We start from the raw sequence: 16498 nt of genomic DNA, 5'->3' as shown, positions 1-16498 counted from the left end.
TTCACCCAAATTTGACCATGTAAAATGGATGGTGTTCTTTAAGCCCTTAGTATTAACTAGTTGTCCTGTTCTAGCATTTTTGGCAGGATTTCTTGGGCCAACATATAACCTGCAATTGTCAAAGCTTGTTTAGTAGCAGCTAGCTAGCAGGAGCCAATAACCATAAAGACACACAATCTTAATGTTTACAAAGGTAATTTACTGGGCATTAAGAGCTTCTGTTGTCCAGATTGTTCGGGTTAAACAGCATGTGCTGAACCTTTCTGGGTGCATTGGCACCACTATGCAACCCCCCACCCTAAGTTATAAAATCACTGGCCTTTATTATGTTTCTGCTACAGGTATAATTGAGAGATTTACTACATGGAAGTTTTGTTACTTGGTCTAATGTGCTTGTAAACTGTTTTGTCTTTAGGTATGTGGATGCCAGCTGGGCAGACAATTGGTGAGTTACTGGCCATATGTCTTTGTAACTACTCTATTACTCAGGGGCAGTTCACTTCAATATCTCCTACTTTTTGGTTCTTCCTAATGTAGTCTTCTCCACAGGCGGTTATGGGCCTCCTGCAGGCCGGGGTGCTGCTCCTCCACCTCCGCCTTTTTCCTTCCTAGTGTCAGCACCACAAGGAGGATTTCCTGCACAAGGCTTTCCACCAGGGTATGCAACACCACCTCCATTTGGTAAGAAATACCTTTATATAGACCTATTTACCTCGAGCTCTTCTAATAGAACTAATCCCCAGCTATCCCTATATATTTTTAATATGTTATTGCAGGCTATGGCTATGGCCCACCCCCTCCCCCTCCTGATCAGTTCGTCACATCAGGAGTTCCAACGTCACCTGGAACTCCCGGAGCAGCGCCATTGGCGTTCCCTCCACAAGGGCAATCAGCTCAGGATCTCAGTAAACCCCCTGGTGGTCAGCAAGACTTTGCTTTTAGCCAGTTTGGTAAGTGGTGTCCTTGTGCAAGTTTTGTCCCACTATGTCATTTGAGGGTGCCTGGGAGGGGGGTTCAAAGTCTTTAGAAATATGTCCCATTGACCTACTGACTGGAATGTTCAGTGTCTCTACAAAGTAATGGTAATCTCCTTGCATCTTCATATGAAATCCACACTCCCATGTCCCATCCAGTGGACCTCTGTGTCTAACCTTGCCATGCACAAACATGCCTATTGCCTGGCTGGGTGGGATGTCAGGTTGGGGTAGTAGTGCATGCCTTAACCCTCCCACTTAAAAAGCCTGAAGAAATCACTCTTTCCAGGAAATGCCTGCTTTGTGAAATTGTCCGAGTGGATTTGAGCTCACTGTGAAGGACATAAAAAGGTAAGAAATGGTAGGTAGAGTTAGAGCCTCCATCTCAATTTCGGAGGCCAGTTCCAGTCAGTTTGTGATACTGATATTTTTGGACATCTACAGCTGTGTCCCTTCTCACACAGGTTTTTTCTTTTTTTTTTTTAAAGTTATACCCTTTGCTTAAAATCAGACCATAATATTCGTTTACAGAGTTACTTTTTACTTTTTTCATTTTAAAATGGCTTCTTATAAATAGCTGGTATCTGTATAATGCCTTTTAACTATGGTAGCTTAGGTATCTTGTGTGTCTCCTCCTCAGACTTCAAGTTACCACTGTGGACTGCCTGTGAGACTTGTTTTAATACAGAAGCATTTTTATAGTGATCCTATACTTTAAAGTGGTTATGCTAGAAATGGGGGAGGAGTTTAGCAAATCCCCCCCACTTGGCTGGACCTGTAAAGGAAAGATGGTCTGCTTCCTGGCACGGGCTCCTCGCTCCATCTCATCCAGGCCTGGGCTGCTCTGCTGGGCTCCCTCGCTATATACATCCAGTTTGACATCGCCTGCAGCCAATCAATGGCTGTGGCGGTGACCAGCTCACTTAACATCATGACAGCTGGTCACATGACGCAAGGGGATCTGGTCACCGCCACAGACCTGGTCAAACCAGATGTTTAAACGTGGGAGCCCAGTGGAACATCGCAGATCGGGAGGAGAAGGAGCGGGGAGCCAGCTTCAGGAGGCAGACAATCTTTCCTTTACAGGTCCAGTCAAGTGAGGGGGTTTGTCAACCCCCCCCCCCCCCATTCTTGCACAACCCCTTTTAACCCTTTCACTACCAGCGCCGTACATGTACGGCGCTGGTGTGATGTGTAAACATGGCGCCTGCTCGCATGTGCAGCGGACATCATGGCCGGCAGATCTCTGCTGTTTTAATAATGCCGATCGCGGTAATTAAATGCTTTAGATGCCGTGATCAAGTGAGATCACGGCAAATAAATGCACAAAAACCTACTGATGCCCCGTGTGTCCAATCCGGACATAGGCATTTGCGCTGAATACTGTAAGCCTTACTTATGAGGCTAACAGTATTTAAGCTGCAATTCTTATTTTGGCCACCAGATGGCAGGCCATGATAAGAAATGAGCAAAAGTAAGTAATATAAGCTAATAAAAAATTCCTGATAGACCAAAATAAAAATAAATAAAAAATGTTAAATATATATAAAAAAAAGATGTTTAAATCACCCCCCTTTCCGTATAATTAAAAAATAAATACCACAATAAATATAAACACAATGGGTATCACCGCAACCGAAAATGCCCATACTATTAATAAGAAAAAATTCCAATACGGCGAATGGTGTAACGGGGGGAAACAAAGGGTCAAAATGGCCGATTTGCCATTTTTTTCATTGTTTCTCTTACCCCCAAATATTTTTTATAAAAGGTGATCAAAAAGTCATGCATACTCCAAAATGGTATCAATTAAAAGTTCAGATTGTTCCGCTAAAAATTAGCTCCTAAACAGCTCAGTAGACATAAGTATAAAAAAGTTATGGGGGTCAGAATATGGTGGTGTAATAAAAAATTTGTTTTTACACTATTTAGACATAAAAATCTATACATATGGGGCATCGTTGTAATCGTACTGACCCAGAGAATGAAGGGCATGGGTCAGTTTTGCCGTAAACGAAACGCCGTGGGAACAAAACCGGTGGAGGGATTGCGTGTTTTTTTTTTTTTTTTTCAATTCCCACCCCATTTGGAACTTTTTTTTTTCAATTCCCAATACATTTTATGCCATAATTAATGGTGGCATTAGAAAGTACAACTTGTCCCACAAAAAATAAGCCCTCATACAGCTATGTGACCGGAAATAAAATAAAATAAAGTTATGGCTCACGGAAGATATGGACGAAAAAATGAAAATGAAAAAACCTCCGGTAGCCAAAGGGTTAAATGGGTATTCCTGCACAATTTTATTTATTTAAACAAACCTTATACTCAGGGCAAATCACTGAGTAAAAAAAAAATCTATGGTATCTAGATCTCCCAGGACTCCCCCCCCCCCCGCTAAACTGCGATCTCATATAGCACAACTGGCCCTGCTCGACGCGTTTCTAAACTATCTGTAGCTAGTTTGTCATCAGGAGCATATACGGGCATAGATATAGTTTTCGGAAGTAGTTACAAAACCGCAACGTCCCGTCCGGCTTGGGTATCAATACTATAGGACTGGCCCACTCACTTTTTGACTCCTCAATGACGTCTAGCTGCACCTCCTCCACCTCCGATATGGCTTGTTGCCGAGCCTCGGGTACCCAGTATGGTTTTAATCAGACTTTTGCCTGAGGTTCCGTGACAATGTAATGCTAGATTATGGAAGTGCGTCCGGGGAGGTCCGAGAACACATCCGTGTTCTGACTAACGAACTCCCTGGCCTCCTTAGTCTGTTCAGAGGAGAGGCTGTCAGCAATTTTTACTGTGGCAGCTCTTTTGCATTAGACAGATTGGCCGGTGCCTCTTCTAGAAAACCCGGCCGTGGGCATTCTTCTGTATAGGTTTCCCTATCTTTCCACGGTTTGAGTAAATTCACATGGTAAACCTGCTCCAGCTTTCGGCACCCTGGCTGGTGTACCTTGTAGTTTACATCTCCAATTTTCTTGAGTACCTCATAGGGCCCCTGCCACCTAGCGAAGAACGTACTGTCCACAGTCGGCACAAAACCCGATCACCCGGGTTAAAGATCCGGACCCGAGCCTGCCGATTATAGACCCGACTCTGGGCTCGCTGAGCTGCCTCCATATGCTCTCTCACAAAAAGGCAACACTGTCTCTATCCGATCTTGCATCTGGGTAACGTACCCAATGACACTTTTTTAGGTGGAGTTGGTTGTTCCCACGACTCTTTGGCCACGTCCAAGAGACCGTGAGGGTGTCTGCCATGTAGCAGTTTGAAGGGTGAGAACCTAGTAGAGGCCTGGGGTACCTCTCACTGTGAACATGAGGTAGGGCACAAGGAGGTCCTAGTCCTTCCCATCTTTAGACACTACCTTTTTCAAGATATTTTTTAATGTTTGGTTAACCCGTTCTACCAGACCGCCCGATTGCGGATGTAAACGGACGTCCGTAGTTTTATGTGCAGCAACTTACAGTTCCCTCATCTTGGACATAAAAGGGGTCCCTTGGTCGGTCAGAACCTCTTTAGGTAGTACCACTCGGGGAAAACATCTCCATTAACTCCTTAGCTATGAGTTTGGCCGAGGTATGTTGCAGTGGCACCGCCTCTGGGTACCGAGTGGCGTACTCTAGAATGACTAAGATGTGTTTATGCCCTCTGGCGGACTTCGGTACTGGGCCTATGAGGTCCATAGCTTTTTAGTCAAACAGTACTTCGGTAATCAGGAGAGGTTGGGGGAAATGTGGTTGGGGGCTAGTTATCTGGCAGGTCGGGCAAGACTTACAAAACTTCCACATCTTTGAATATGCTGGGCCAGTAAAACCTCTGTAGAATACGTTCCTGAGTTTTCTGCAGCCCCAGGTGACCCCCGAGAACGTGTTCGTAGGCTAGATCTAACAAAAGCTTGCGATAAGCCTTGGGGACCACCAACTCTTCAATAGGCTCACCCCGTAGCTGGTTTACCCGGTAAAACATATCCTGATAAACCACAAAACAGGGAAACACTGACTCTGACCCAGTTTGTTGTGGTTCACCATCTACTATTAACACAATAGGTGCGGGATAGGGTGGGGTCCCGACGTTGGGCATTGAGGTCTGCTAATTCATGACCTGGCTGCAAGTCCACCACGTCTCCCACCATCACACTTAGCGGGGTTGTCTCCCCCTCTTCCACTAAAGTGGCGGTCACCCCTACCGCTGGCCCTTCGCTCTCAGGTTCCCAGGGTTCTGGTCTCCCCCCTGAGCCGGTCCTCTCTGCTAGGGTTACCCCGGTCTCATGGGTATCGGTCACTTTCATAGCAGGCCACAGTGCCGGGAAACATGGGAAGTCTCTTACTATTATGAGTTCATAATGTAGATTTGGGGCGACAGCCACATCGTGGGTCCATCTACCGGCCACTGTGGTTAGAGATACCAGCGCGGTGGAGTCGTCTTTTAAGTCTCCAAGGATGCACATCACCCCCACTTTCCGGCCAGTATACTCAGTGGACCGCACCAGGGTAGCTCTTACTAGGGTCACCAGACTCCCTGATTCCAGCAAAGCCTCCGCCGGAGTGTCTCCCACTTCCACCTGGCACAAATGATCTGGGGTACCTGTTGCACACAGCCTCCTGGCATATAGCGACTGACAGTAGCCATAGTTAGTGTCCATGGGCTCAACCCGATGGGGACAGTCAGCCCTTACATGGCCGGGCCCCTGACACCGCCAGCAGACTATCGGAGCCAGGTCCGCCATGGGTACATCCCGGGCGGGTTTTATCATCTCAAATATCCGGGCCTGGAGATTTCCCGGGTTTGCCAACCCCCCCTCCCCCCCCGCCGACAGAACCTTCCTTTAGATTCCTGGTAGCTTCATAGCGTTCCACCAGGTCCACAATCTCAAGGGCATTGTCAAGAGACAGCTGACCGATCCAGTGCTGGAGAGAGTATGGCAAAGCCCTCCAGAACATATCTGCTAACAAACGATCCAGCATAGCAGTGGGACTCGGCACGTCAGGCTGTAGCCATTTTTGTGAGAGGTGAAGTAAGTTATAATACTGGGGTCTTGCAGACTCAGCCGAGTTGATGCACCCGGACCAACATATTCACCCCCAGTCTTGCCAGAATCTCACCCTTGACTTTCTGGTAGTCGGCCGCTTGGATCGTCCAGCAAGACGAAATACACCCGCTGGGAATCTGATGCGAGGAACGGAGCGACGACCTCAGCCCACTGGTCATGAAGTAGCTTTTCCCTGATGGCCACTTTCTCGTACGTCGCCAGGTAGGTTTCAATGTCGTCTGCGGGGGTCATCTTAGGAATCGCGGCACGGACTGCTTTCCGGTCATCGTGGACACTCGGGATTGCTCCTGCTGTCTGCAAAGCCATCACGTGTTGTAGCAGCAACTGATTAGTCTCCTGCTGCTACTTATTAGCGTTGCTGCAGGTTTGTCTCTCGCTGATTAGCCTCCATGAGGGCCTTTACAACATCCTCCATTTTGACGTGGGGCACTGGTTGTAATACAGCTGGTTTAATGTAGGACATACAACCGTACCTGAAAAATGCAGAACCCAAAAATATCGGAGTTCACGCCAGCCTCACTGCTCTTGCCCGCATCCTCCACCAATTGGGGGATTTCGCTCTGGTAGACGGGATTAGCGGACGCAGTATAGAGGCAACAACAAGTTATTTGGATCAAATGGTTGTTTTATTCACACTTTAGGCAAGTGACAAAACAAGCAGTCATAAACAAACAAAAAGTCACCTTGCGGTGTTGGTTGTAATTCACACCATGCAGCAATTCTGCCTCGGTCTTTGAGCATAGCAGCACCAACCTGTTGAAATGCCAAACAGGTAGCAAGCCTTCATCCAGACACAAGGCTCCCAGATCCCAACACAGAGACCTCACTTCTGAGCCCAGCTGCCTATTTAAGGACGGCCAGGTGCTGCCAAAACCCGAACCGACACTTAAAATACTGTCCGGTATTTGACCTCACCTGGCTGTAAATCAGCCCAGCAGCACATTCTGGGAGGAAAATACCTGTTTTCCCAGACCAAACCTCTCACCGTGTCACATAAGGTAAAACACAGCAGTGGCTAAGGCCAGGTATAATCAGATCCCGTTGTTAGAGTACAGTGCCGGTTCTTTTTAGCATTTTTTTTAATATATATATTTTTTTAACTCCCTGCATTCAAAATGCAGGACAGGCCCACAATACAATGACTGTTTTCTACACAATGAGGTCTTATGCACAGTGGAATTACTGCTCAGCACATACTGTACGTGTATGGGACCTTACTATATCTCCATTTGTATCCACTTGCTTTAGGAATGACACAAATTGTCACATTATCAAATGCTATGTTATGGGGGTTTTCTGCCTAAAATAACTGTCTTATGGCACCATACAAAGATACACAGAGAGCCTGCGCTAGCAGTACAAAGCCGTAGGATATTTTCTTTTTATTTGTAAGACCTTAGAGCCAACTAAAATATAAGTAGTAACCTCAAAAGAAAATAGATATAAAATGCTGCACCTTTGTTATGTATTTGTGTATATACTCAATATTCCTGAAAGCTGGAGCTTCACTTTATAAGTGCAGGTAACATGTCAATATAATATGTGAGGGTACTTTCACACTTGCGTTTGATTCCGGCAGGCAGATCAGTTGCCTGAACTGCCTGCCTGATCAGGAAGACTGTGTATGGAAACGCATGTCATTTGCAGACTGATCAGGATCCTGATCATTACACCAGAAAAACGGATCCGGTATTATTTTTCACATTTTTAAAGGTCTGCTCATGCGCAGACCTGGAAACCGGATCAGTTTTACCGGAACACTTGATACTGGATTTGGCATTAATACATTTCAATGGAAATTAATGCCGGATCCGGCATTCAGGTAATGCTGCGGTTTTTTCTCCATCCAAATACCGTAAAAGTGACTGAACTGATGACATACTGATCGGATTGCTTTCCATTCAGAATGCATTGGGACAAAACTGATCCATTTTTTTCCGGTATTGAGCCCCTAGGGTGGAACTTAATACCGGAAAACTTCAACGCTAGTGTGAAAGTACCCATGAGAGTGTGTGATTTTGGCTGATCCCTGATGTAGTTGGTTGTCTATATATGGAAAAGAAACCAGCACTGGTATCAACTTCACTTTACAGTTGGTTACTATATTGTACCCTATGTCCACTTCCTTCAATGTTAACAGGTATTTTTCTTGTATGTTTGTTGCACAAGTCAAAAGTCCTGTCACTTAAATTGGATTTTTTTTTATTTTTATGTTGAATCACGTTTTTGCCCACAAAGTTATTGCCATTGAAGCTTGCAAGGAAAAAAAAAACTTCACATTTGTATTGGTTTATTTCTATTTAAAGGGGTTCTCCGGGTTGAGCCCTAAGTTATTCTTTTCCAGGCTTCACATCACTATGCTAAGCAGAGACTCCTCCTAGCAGTGAGGCCGGTGATGTCACCGGCACAGATGTGTGGTCTATAGCGCTGCCCTAGGGTGTTTTGGAGGTGGGTACTATGCTACTTTGCATAGTACCTGCCTAAGAAAGAGTCTCTGGCAGTGCTATAGACTAGGCATCTGTGTCGGTAACATCACCGGCCTCACTGCTAGGCAGGAGTCTCTGCTTAGCATAGTGATGTGAAGCCCGGTACATCTCCAGCTTGCAATGCAGTGTGACAAGGGGAGTTCTACTCATATATATAGTAAAAGAATAAAGAGGAGCTTATATCTGGGTTTATGGGAATGAGAAAAAAATTGAATGCCAGAGGAAGCTATTCATTTTTCAAGGATCCTTTTTATTTTTTTATATTTTTTTGCAGGCTGAAAAATAAGATACAGCTTTGTGCATCTGACGTAAAATATATTTTTTTCAAAATCTAAATAGGCCCAAATTTAATTTATAATATAATATATTCAGTCATAGCTACAGTCATAGTCTCCTTAGCAAGTCTCTGAGCATTGCCAAGGAGAATCCATCTTCAGTGCTTACCTCTGATAGGATACTTACTATCTTCCTGTATGCTTACTATCCAGACTAAGTGCAGCAGTCCCAAGCCTCGTTTTATCTTCTCAATATGTTTAGTGCTGGGAAGATAGCTATAGAATTGTGGTAGCAGGGTTCAGCACTGGCATCAGTTCAGATAGGCAGGGCTAGTTAGGGCACATGTAAAGGGGCTGGGGAGTTAGAACACTTAAGATGGGCTCTTCTAAGACCCCATTCACACCATAGGGCTACCGTACTCGTGTTTCGGACGCAAACCGCGGTCCTCAAAACACAGGCACCGGCCATGTGACCTTCGTATCGCAGTGCGGACCCACTGACTCAAATGATTCCACGATCTGCAAGATACAGAAACACAGGATATGTCCTATCTTGTGGAGCAGAGGCATGGACCCAGAAGCCCATGGAAACGCACAGGACCCATTCTGTGGGCTCCCAGGTTTGTGCCTACACTCCGCAAATGTTTCACATGCCTGTATTTACAGTATCTTACAAATAAACCGAAATGACAGTTACACTTTATGGCAAAAATAGAACCATATGTTACATGCGGTCTTGACAGATTTTTTTAAAAAATTTTTATTAACTTGCATTGTGCTGTAAATTGTTATGAATTTTCATGACCGAATTCTCTACCAAAATCTGCATCAGTTATGCCATGTGGGAACTTAAATGACCAGTGGTCCCTATAGCGAACCCTGGACCACTTACAAACCCTTGTACCACCCTTGTATTAACAAATTATACTTTAATCTCAGAATATAAATAATTTGCAGGACTGTGCTCCCCCTAGTGACTGCAGCCAGAATTGGGATATTTATATGCAGCAGTTTGTGTGCTTGATCAGTAAAATTGAACTCTGGACGTTACAAAGATATATAAGACTTTGCACACAATGTTAAGCCTTTAAATCAAAAATCATGAAAACTAAATGCATTCATAAAAATGTCCCACATTAATAAGCCAGCACTACATAATTTTAATTTCTTGCAGTCAAAAAGGAGCACTTTCCGCTCAGCCTCCTCCACCTCCTGGAGACTGGTTGGTTTCAGCAGTGAACACTAACATAATGTGGAGAAAGGGGCGGGGCTTAGACCACGTTGAATATAATGGAGTCATGGCAATGATAAATAGACCTGAAGTTAGCAATAAGTGCAGCTCCATGAGATAAATTTCACCTGGGATTACTTTGTGTAGTTTCTTTTGGGTAACTGTTGCTATATACACTGCCTGTCCCGCCAAAAAAAGTCGCCACCTGGATTTAACTAAGCAAATAGTTATGAGCCTCCTATTGGATAATTACTGCATGGGCGATTATCTTTCAGCTGGTAATAAGTTATTTAACCCCAACTGGTGCAGTGAGTTGCTTCTCATTTCTTAAATAACAATGTCAAAAGACACATCTCGTGGTCGTGGAAAAGATGTTAGTCTGTTTGAGAAGGGTCAAATCATTGGCATGCATCAAGCAGAGAAAACATCTAAAGAGATTGCAGAAACTACTAAAATTGGGTTAAGAACTGTCCAATGCATTATTAAAAACTGGAAGAATAGTGGGGACCCATCGTATTCGAGGAAGAAATGTGGCGGGGAAAAAATCCTGAATGGTGATCAGCGATCACTTAAACGTTTGGTGAAATCAAATCGAAGAAAAACTGTAGAACTCAGGACTATGTTTGTCAGTGAGGCAAACCAGAAAAAAAGGCTTTAATTTGCTGGGGAGCATAAAGATTGAACTCTGGAGCAATGGAAGAAGGTCATGTGGTCTGATGAGTCCAGAGTGATGGGCGCATCAGGGTAAGAAGAGAGGCAGATGAAGTGATGCACCCATCATGCCTAGTGCCTACTGTACAAGTCTGTGGGGGCAGTGCTATGATCTGGGGTTGGTCAGATCTAGGTTCACCAACAGTATGTGCTCCAAGAATGAGGTCAGCTGACTACCTGAACATACTGAATGACCAGGTTATTCCATCAATGGATTTTTTCTTCCCTGATGGCACGGGCATATTCCAAGATGACAATGCCAGGATTCATCGGGCTCAAATTGTGAAAGAGTGGTTCAGGGAGCATGAGACATCATTTTCACACATGGATTGGCCACCACAGAGTCCAGACCTTAACCCCATTGAGAATCTTTGGGATGTGCTGGAGAAGGCTTTGCGCAGGAGTCAGACTCTACCATCATCAATGCAAAATCTTGGTGAAAAATGAATGCAACACTGGATGGAAATAAATCTTGTGATATTGCAGAAGCTTATCGAAACAATGCCACAGCGAATGCTGCGTGCTGTAATCAAAGATAAAGACTTTTTTTTTGTGGCGACTTTTTTTTTTTGGACAGGCAGTGTTATATGTTCAGTGTGTTTGTTTTTTGTTTTTTTTGTACATCTTGAGGAAGAATATTCAGTTTTTCTATGTTCCTGAAAGGCAACACTGCATAGTTATGGCAGGGGGAGATTTATCTGGATAGATTTAGTATCCTGCAGATCTCTTACAGCTCCATGTGGTTTGTTACCCAGCTACCTAGCTATGCTCCAGTATGAAAGAGGTATCATTGCATAGTTAGGCAGATGAGCATATTACAGCTCCACAGCGATTCTGACCCAACAATCCCAGGCTCTTTATATTAAAGGAAGTCTATCACCGGCGACCTCCTATCCAAATGTTTGCATAGACACATAGGTGTGGTGGTTTTTTCTTTTTTTGATCTGAGGCATCATTCCTGGGTTATGATCCTTTTTCTTAATATGAAAACTAGGCCTTTGGTGCAATGAGGGCATCACCATTGCTCTTGTTGCAACCAAGCTCTGCTCCTTTCTGTGGCCAGCGCCTCCCTTGCTTCTTTGACGGGGGCAGGCAGTGGCAAAGCAGCCAGGGTGGGCTGACCACAGAGAAGTGGTGCTTGGGTGCAACAGCAGCTGTGGCACCAAAGGACAAATTTGTATATTAAGAAAAAGTATCATTACTAAGGGATAGAGCCTCGCATCAACAAACAAAAAAAAACTGTATTTTGTTCAGGTGAACCACAGCTAAGTGTCTATTAATACAGGGATACACACTTTTCTCTGACTCCATACCAGCTAGTGGTTGGATTATTTTGAGACAGAAATTCGCACCATAATTTAGGTGCAATATATTGCATCTTAGGCCGTGCCCTCTTTTTAGGCTCAAACTTTCTCTACTCTTAGGTGCACCCAATTACACCTTTTTTGGTGCAATTTACTACGAACCCTAGGTGTGCTCACATTAGTAAATGTGGACCATTGTGTGTAGTATAATCAGGAAAACATGGTCTATGGTCACCACGGTTATCAACCAGCCTTCTCAGGACCCCCAACTTCAAGTCAGTTTAGCTATATGGGGAGATTTATCGCTACATAAATAGGCTAATTTGGAATTCGGTAGTCTGGGTAAGATATTTGGCAACCTCTGCATAGTTGTAGCAGAGGCCAGACTTGGTACATACATTCTTCCATTGTACAATGGTTCTGCCACAGAAATGCCTTCCACTGTGCCACTGAAAGTCGGTGAGGTACAGCCAGCTGATTCCACTATGCATACTGCTGCTTGGTACTCATACTACTACTGGTAACTAAGAGATCCCAACCAACAAAATGGCCACATTCCCTAAAAGCATGCCACCTAAATACAGTTCCTTCCTCTTAAACATCCTGGGTCATGCTTACTACCATTATCCGGTGGGGTATTTGGTATAAACCCTTACACGCACCACAGTGTAACTGTATGTCATTAGTGTGCTGTAAACGTATGGAGCAGGCTCACAAGCTGAGCCCGCACCACATTTGGCAGGTGCCTGCTGTGTATTAAAGCTCACACCCGACTGCAATGACTGGAGTCGGACATATCTCCAATCCTGGTCTATTAACCACTCATGGTCGGGTCAATGGCACAGCAAAATCTTAGAGGTTAAACAGAAGGGGGAGGCTCCCTCTGTCTTCCATTTGGAGCCCACACAGTGAAATTATGGAGCTTCGATAAGCTGGTATGGCAGCCTGGGACCTTGTAAATGGGGAGCTGGAAAAAAAATCCCATAGACTGCAATGATATACTATTGAAGTCAATGGTATAAGCGATCAGAGGATCACACATTCAAGTCCCCTAATGAGACAAAAAATGAAAGTAAATAGTTTTTAAAATAAATAAATCAAATATTAAAAATTCAAATCACAAATAGTTACCACAGCTGTGTCCAAAATGTCCCAAAGATTTAAACCTTTGAATGTTTTTTCAAAGGTTTTTTATTTTAAAAGTAGTAAAACAAACTATATAAATTTGGTATCGCCATAATTGTGCCTACCTGCAGAATAAGGTCATTGTGTCATTTTTTGCACAGTGTACGCCGTATATTCAAAAAACGCTGACAGAATTGCGTTTATTTTTTATATTTTATTCCATTTTTTTTTTTTTTTTACAGTAAATGATAAGGATAAGTTTTTCCCTTAAAAATTCAACCTGCTGCGCTAAGAACAAGCTATGTGAGCAGAAAAGCAAAAAATGTTTGGGCTTTTGCAAGGCAGGGAGAGAATTTTTATATATATATATATATATATATATATATATATATATATATATATATATATATATATATATATATATATATATATATATATATAGTTGTTCTTTTCCGGCATAGAGTTCCGTCGTCGGGGCTCTATGCCGGAAAAATCCTGATCAGGATTATCCCAATGCATTCTGAATGGAGAGAAATCCGTTCAGGATGTCTTCAGTTCAGGACCGGAAAGTTTTTCGGCCGGAGAAAATACCGCAGCATGCTGCGCTTTTTGCTCCGGCCAAAAATCCTGAACACTTGCCGCAAGGCCGGATCCGGAATTGATACCCATTGAAAGGCTTAATCCGGATCCGGCCTTAAGCTAAACGTCGTTTCGGCGCATTACCGGATCCGACGTTCAGCTTTTTCTGAATAGTGTCCTGGCAGCCATGGTAACCAAAGTCCTGTCTGCCATGGTAAAGTGTAGTGGGGAGCAGCACACCCACCGTCCGCGCCGCCCCCAGGACGCTCCACGCGCATAGACCACGCGATCGCATGGATCATGCGCATGGGGCGCCCCGATGCCGCCCCGGGAGCCGCACGGGCGGCAAGCACACTGCTCCCCCGCTCCCCACCACTACCATGGCAACCAGGACTTTAATAGCGTCCTGGCTGCCTTAGTAACACTGAACGCATTTTGAAGACTGATCAGTCTTCAAATGCTTTCAGTTCACTTGCGGTGTTACGGATCCGGCGGGCACCTCCGGCAACGGAAGTGCATGCCGGATCCCAACAACGCAAGTGTGAAAGAGCCCTTAAATGGTTTCATGTATTTACTTTCCTTACATTGACATTTTAAAATGATACTCCTAATGACATGGAGCTTGAAATCTCAGAGCTTGGGCAGATAAATGCAAAAAAAAAAAAAAACAGCCTGCTGAAGACCCTATACTGATTCTGTGTAACCTAATCCTGTCCATTTATTTTATTGTAGGGTATGGACAGGACATGAGTGGGTATGGACAGAGTTTCACGGACGTAAGCCAACAGCCCCAATCTTATACAACAGGACCCACTGCACCAGCATCGGCAGGCCCGGCCGCTGGGGGAAGTGGCGCGGGACGAGGGCAGAATCACAATGTGCAATTCCACCCTTACAGACGTTAACATCAGGGAAGCGTATACACAGAGGAGACTAGAGGATACATCCACCTCTGAACTTGTGACAATCACCTGGTGAAGACACATCCTGCTAGAGACTTTTGGAGATTCTAAGTTTGAAGGAGAAGCTGTGGGTGTTTGGACTACAGTTTTTACATCTTTTTTTGACCCATCAGCACAAATAAAGCCAATGAGTCACTGGTTCCAAACAGGGTTTTCAAAACATCTGCAGCTTTAACAGAACTCTTCAGGTTTATTGGTTCATTTTTGTTTTCCTATTTTTTGGGGGAAATATTTTTTCTGAGCCTTTGTTTTACCATGCATTGTAAACTTTTATGTTTAAAGATATAAAGTATATACATTTAAAGATTGTGAATTTTTTAAAAGGAAATTTTCTACTATGTATGCAGGTTTATTTTTTAATTTAATTGCAGGGTTTCCGGTGACACTGGAGTTCAGACAACGTTTAACTCCTTGCTTCTGAATATATTTTCCTTAATTTTATTTTTGGGGGTTGTGGGTTGTTGAGTGCAATAAGTCAGCATCTCCGAGTTACCCAATGAGTTCCTACTGAGTGTAGTTCTTAATTTTGTTACTTGACATGAGGCAAAGTGCAGGAAACAGCCACCTGCTCCAAAGTCACCTATGTAGAGACTTGATTTATGCCCCGTGGCTGTCGCATCCTTTTTGCAGATATTCCAGGGCAAATGGAGCCATCTCTCGATGTAAATTCCTCAGGCTGAAGGTTTGCAGTGCATTTTGCACTAACTGGTGAATACCTCCTGGTTTGAATAAAGAAAAAAATCCTTTTGGATTAAAACTTGTGGTGTCTTTCATTTAGGTTTTTTAAGTGTAATTCTTACCAGGATCAATAAGATAAAGATAAAAAGCAAGGGTGCTAACATGCATAAAACATATACCCTATTTTTTTTTTCTCCCTATAAGATGCACCTGCCCATAAGACACACCTAAGATTTTAGAGAAGGAAAATAAGAAAAAAATTTCAGCAGACCTCAGCCCAGACCCCCAATCAGACCTCAGATCACAGCCACAATGTGAATGACACCCCCAGGCAGACCTCAGAACAGACTAAAACAATTAACTTACCTCCTGCTCCTCACCTACATTCTTCTAGTTCAGTCTGCCACATGCTGTGACCCGACGAGCACATTGTGAGGTCACAGTGCGCCGACGTCCTCGCACTGTGTGCAGTCAACAGTACAGTGGGTGGCCAAGGAGCAGGAAGCAGTCTGTACAGAGCCTGTGGAGCGCTGAAGTCGCTGCTTCCCTGTCCTTGTGTACTAATGAGCACTTCCATAATGGAATTCCTTATTAGTATTTGCCACATAAGGGTATACGTCTGATAGGGTGAAAAATACAGTACATACATAATTCCCATCTGACCTGTTCTTCTATTCCACATAATCTGTATGAATCCTGTAAGTAGTATTTGTTTTCCCAGCTACCATAATTTCTCTTAGACACAGCCATTTTTCACCTTCCTGACTAAGCCTAATTTTGCAAATCTGATGTCACTTTATATAAATTAGAACATTTTTCACCCCACAATTTTACCTATTTGTTCCTCCATATGTTGTCATAAACTGCTGTATGGGCACAGAGCAAAGCTCAGAAAGGAAAAAACGACACATGGCTTTTGGAGGGCAGATTTTTCTGCAATGTGTTTCGGGCACCATGGCACATTTGAAGAGACCCTGGATTATCACTACAGTGGAAACCGTTGACCCCATTTTGGAAACTATACTGCTCAAGGAATTTATAGATGGGTGTACTGAGTGCTTTGACCCCACAGGCGTTTCATACAACTTAGAAACACTTGACTGTGAAATTT

At 43.9% G+C, this 16498-nt stretch overlaps 1 protein-coding gene across 7 annotated transcripts in view; it reads left to right on the top strand.

The window, feature by feature from the left end:
• Positions 1-15466, top strand: part of DAZAP1 (DAZ associated protein 1) — a 42853-nt gene extending 27387 nt beyond the window's left edge. For 2 of the 7 annotated variants that reach the window (XM_040417538.1, XM_040417543.1), the window contains 4 exons: positions 416-445; positions 550-681; positions 777-950; positions 14480-15466. In XM_040417538.1, the coding sequence (XP_040273472.1) occupies positions 416-445; positions 550-681; positions 777-950; positions 14480-14652 (509 nt within the window). In that variant the 3' untranslated portion in view covers positions 14653-15466. Of the gene's footprint in view, positions 1-415; positions 446-537; positions 682-776; positions 951-1263; positions 1326-14479 lie in introns of all 7 variants that reach the window. The other 5 variants (XM_040417540.1, XM_040417539.1, XM_040417537.1 and 2 more) reach the window with 5 other exon arrangements.
• Positions 15467-16498: the final 1032 nt, after the last annotated feature.

Source organism: Bufo bufo, chromosome 2 (assembly GCF_905171765.1).
Source record: "Bufo bufo chromosome 2, aBufBuf1.1, whole genome shotgun sequence".
Taxonomy (NCBI): Eukaryota; Metazoa; Chordata; class Amphibia; order Anura; family Bufonidae; genus Bufo; species Bufo bufo.
Note: the sequence above shows the minus strand (reverse complement) of the source record. Positions and strands in the feature narration are given on the sequence as shown.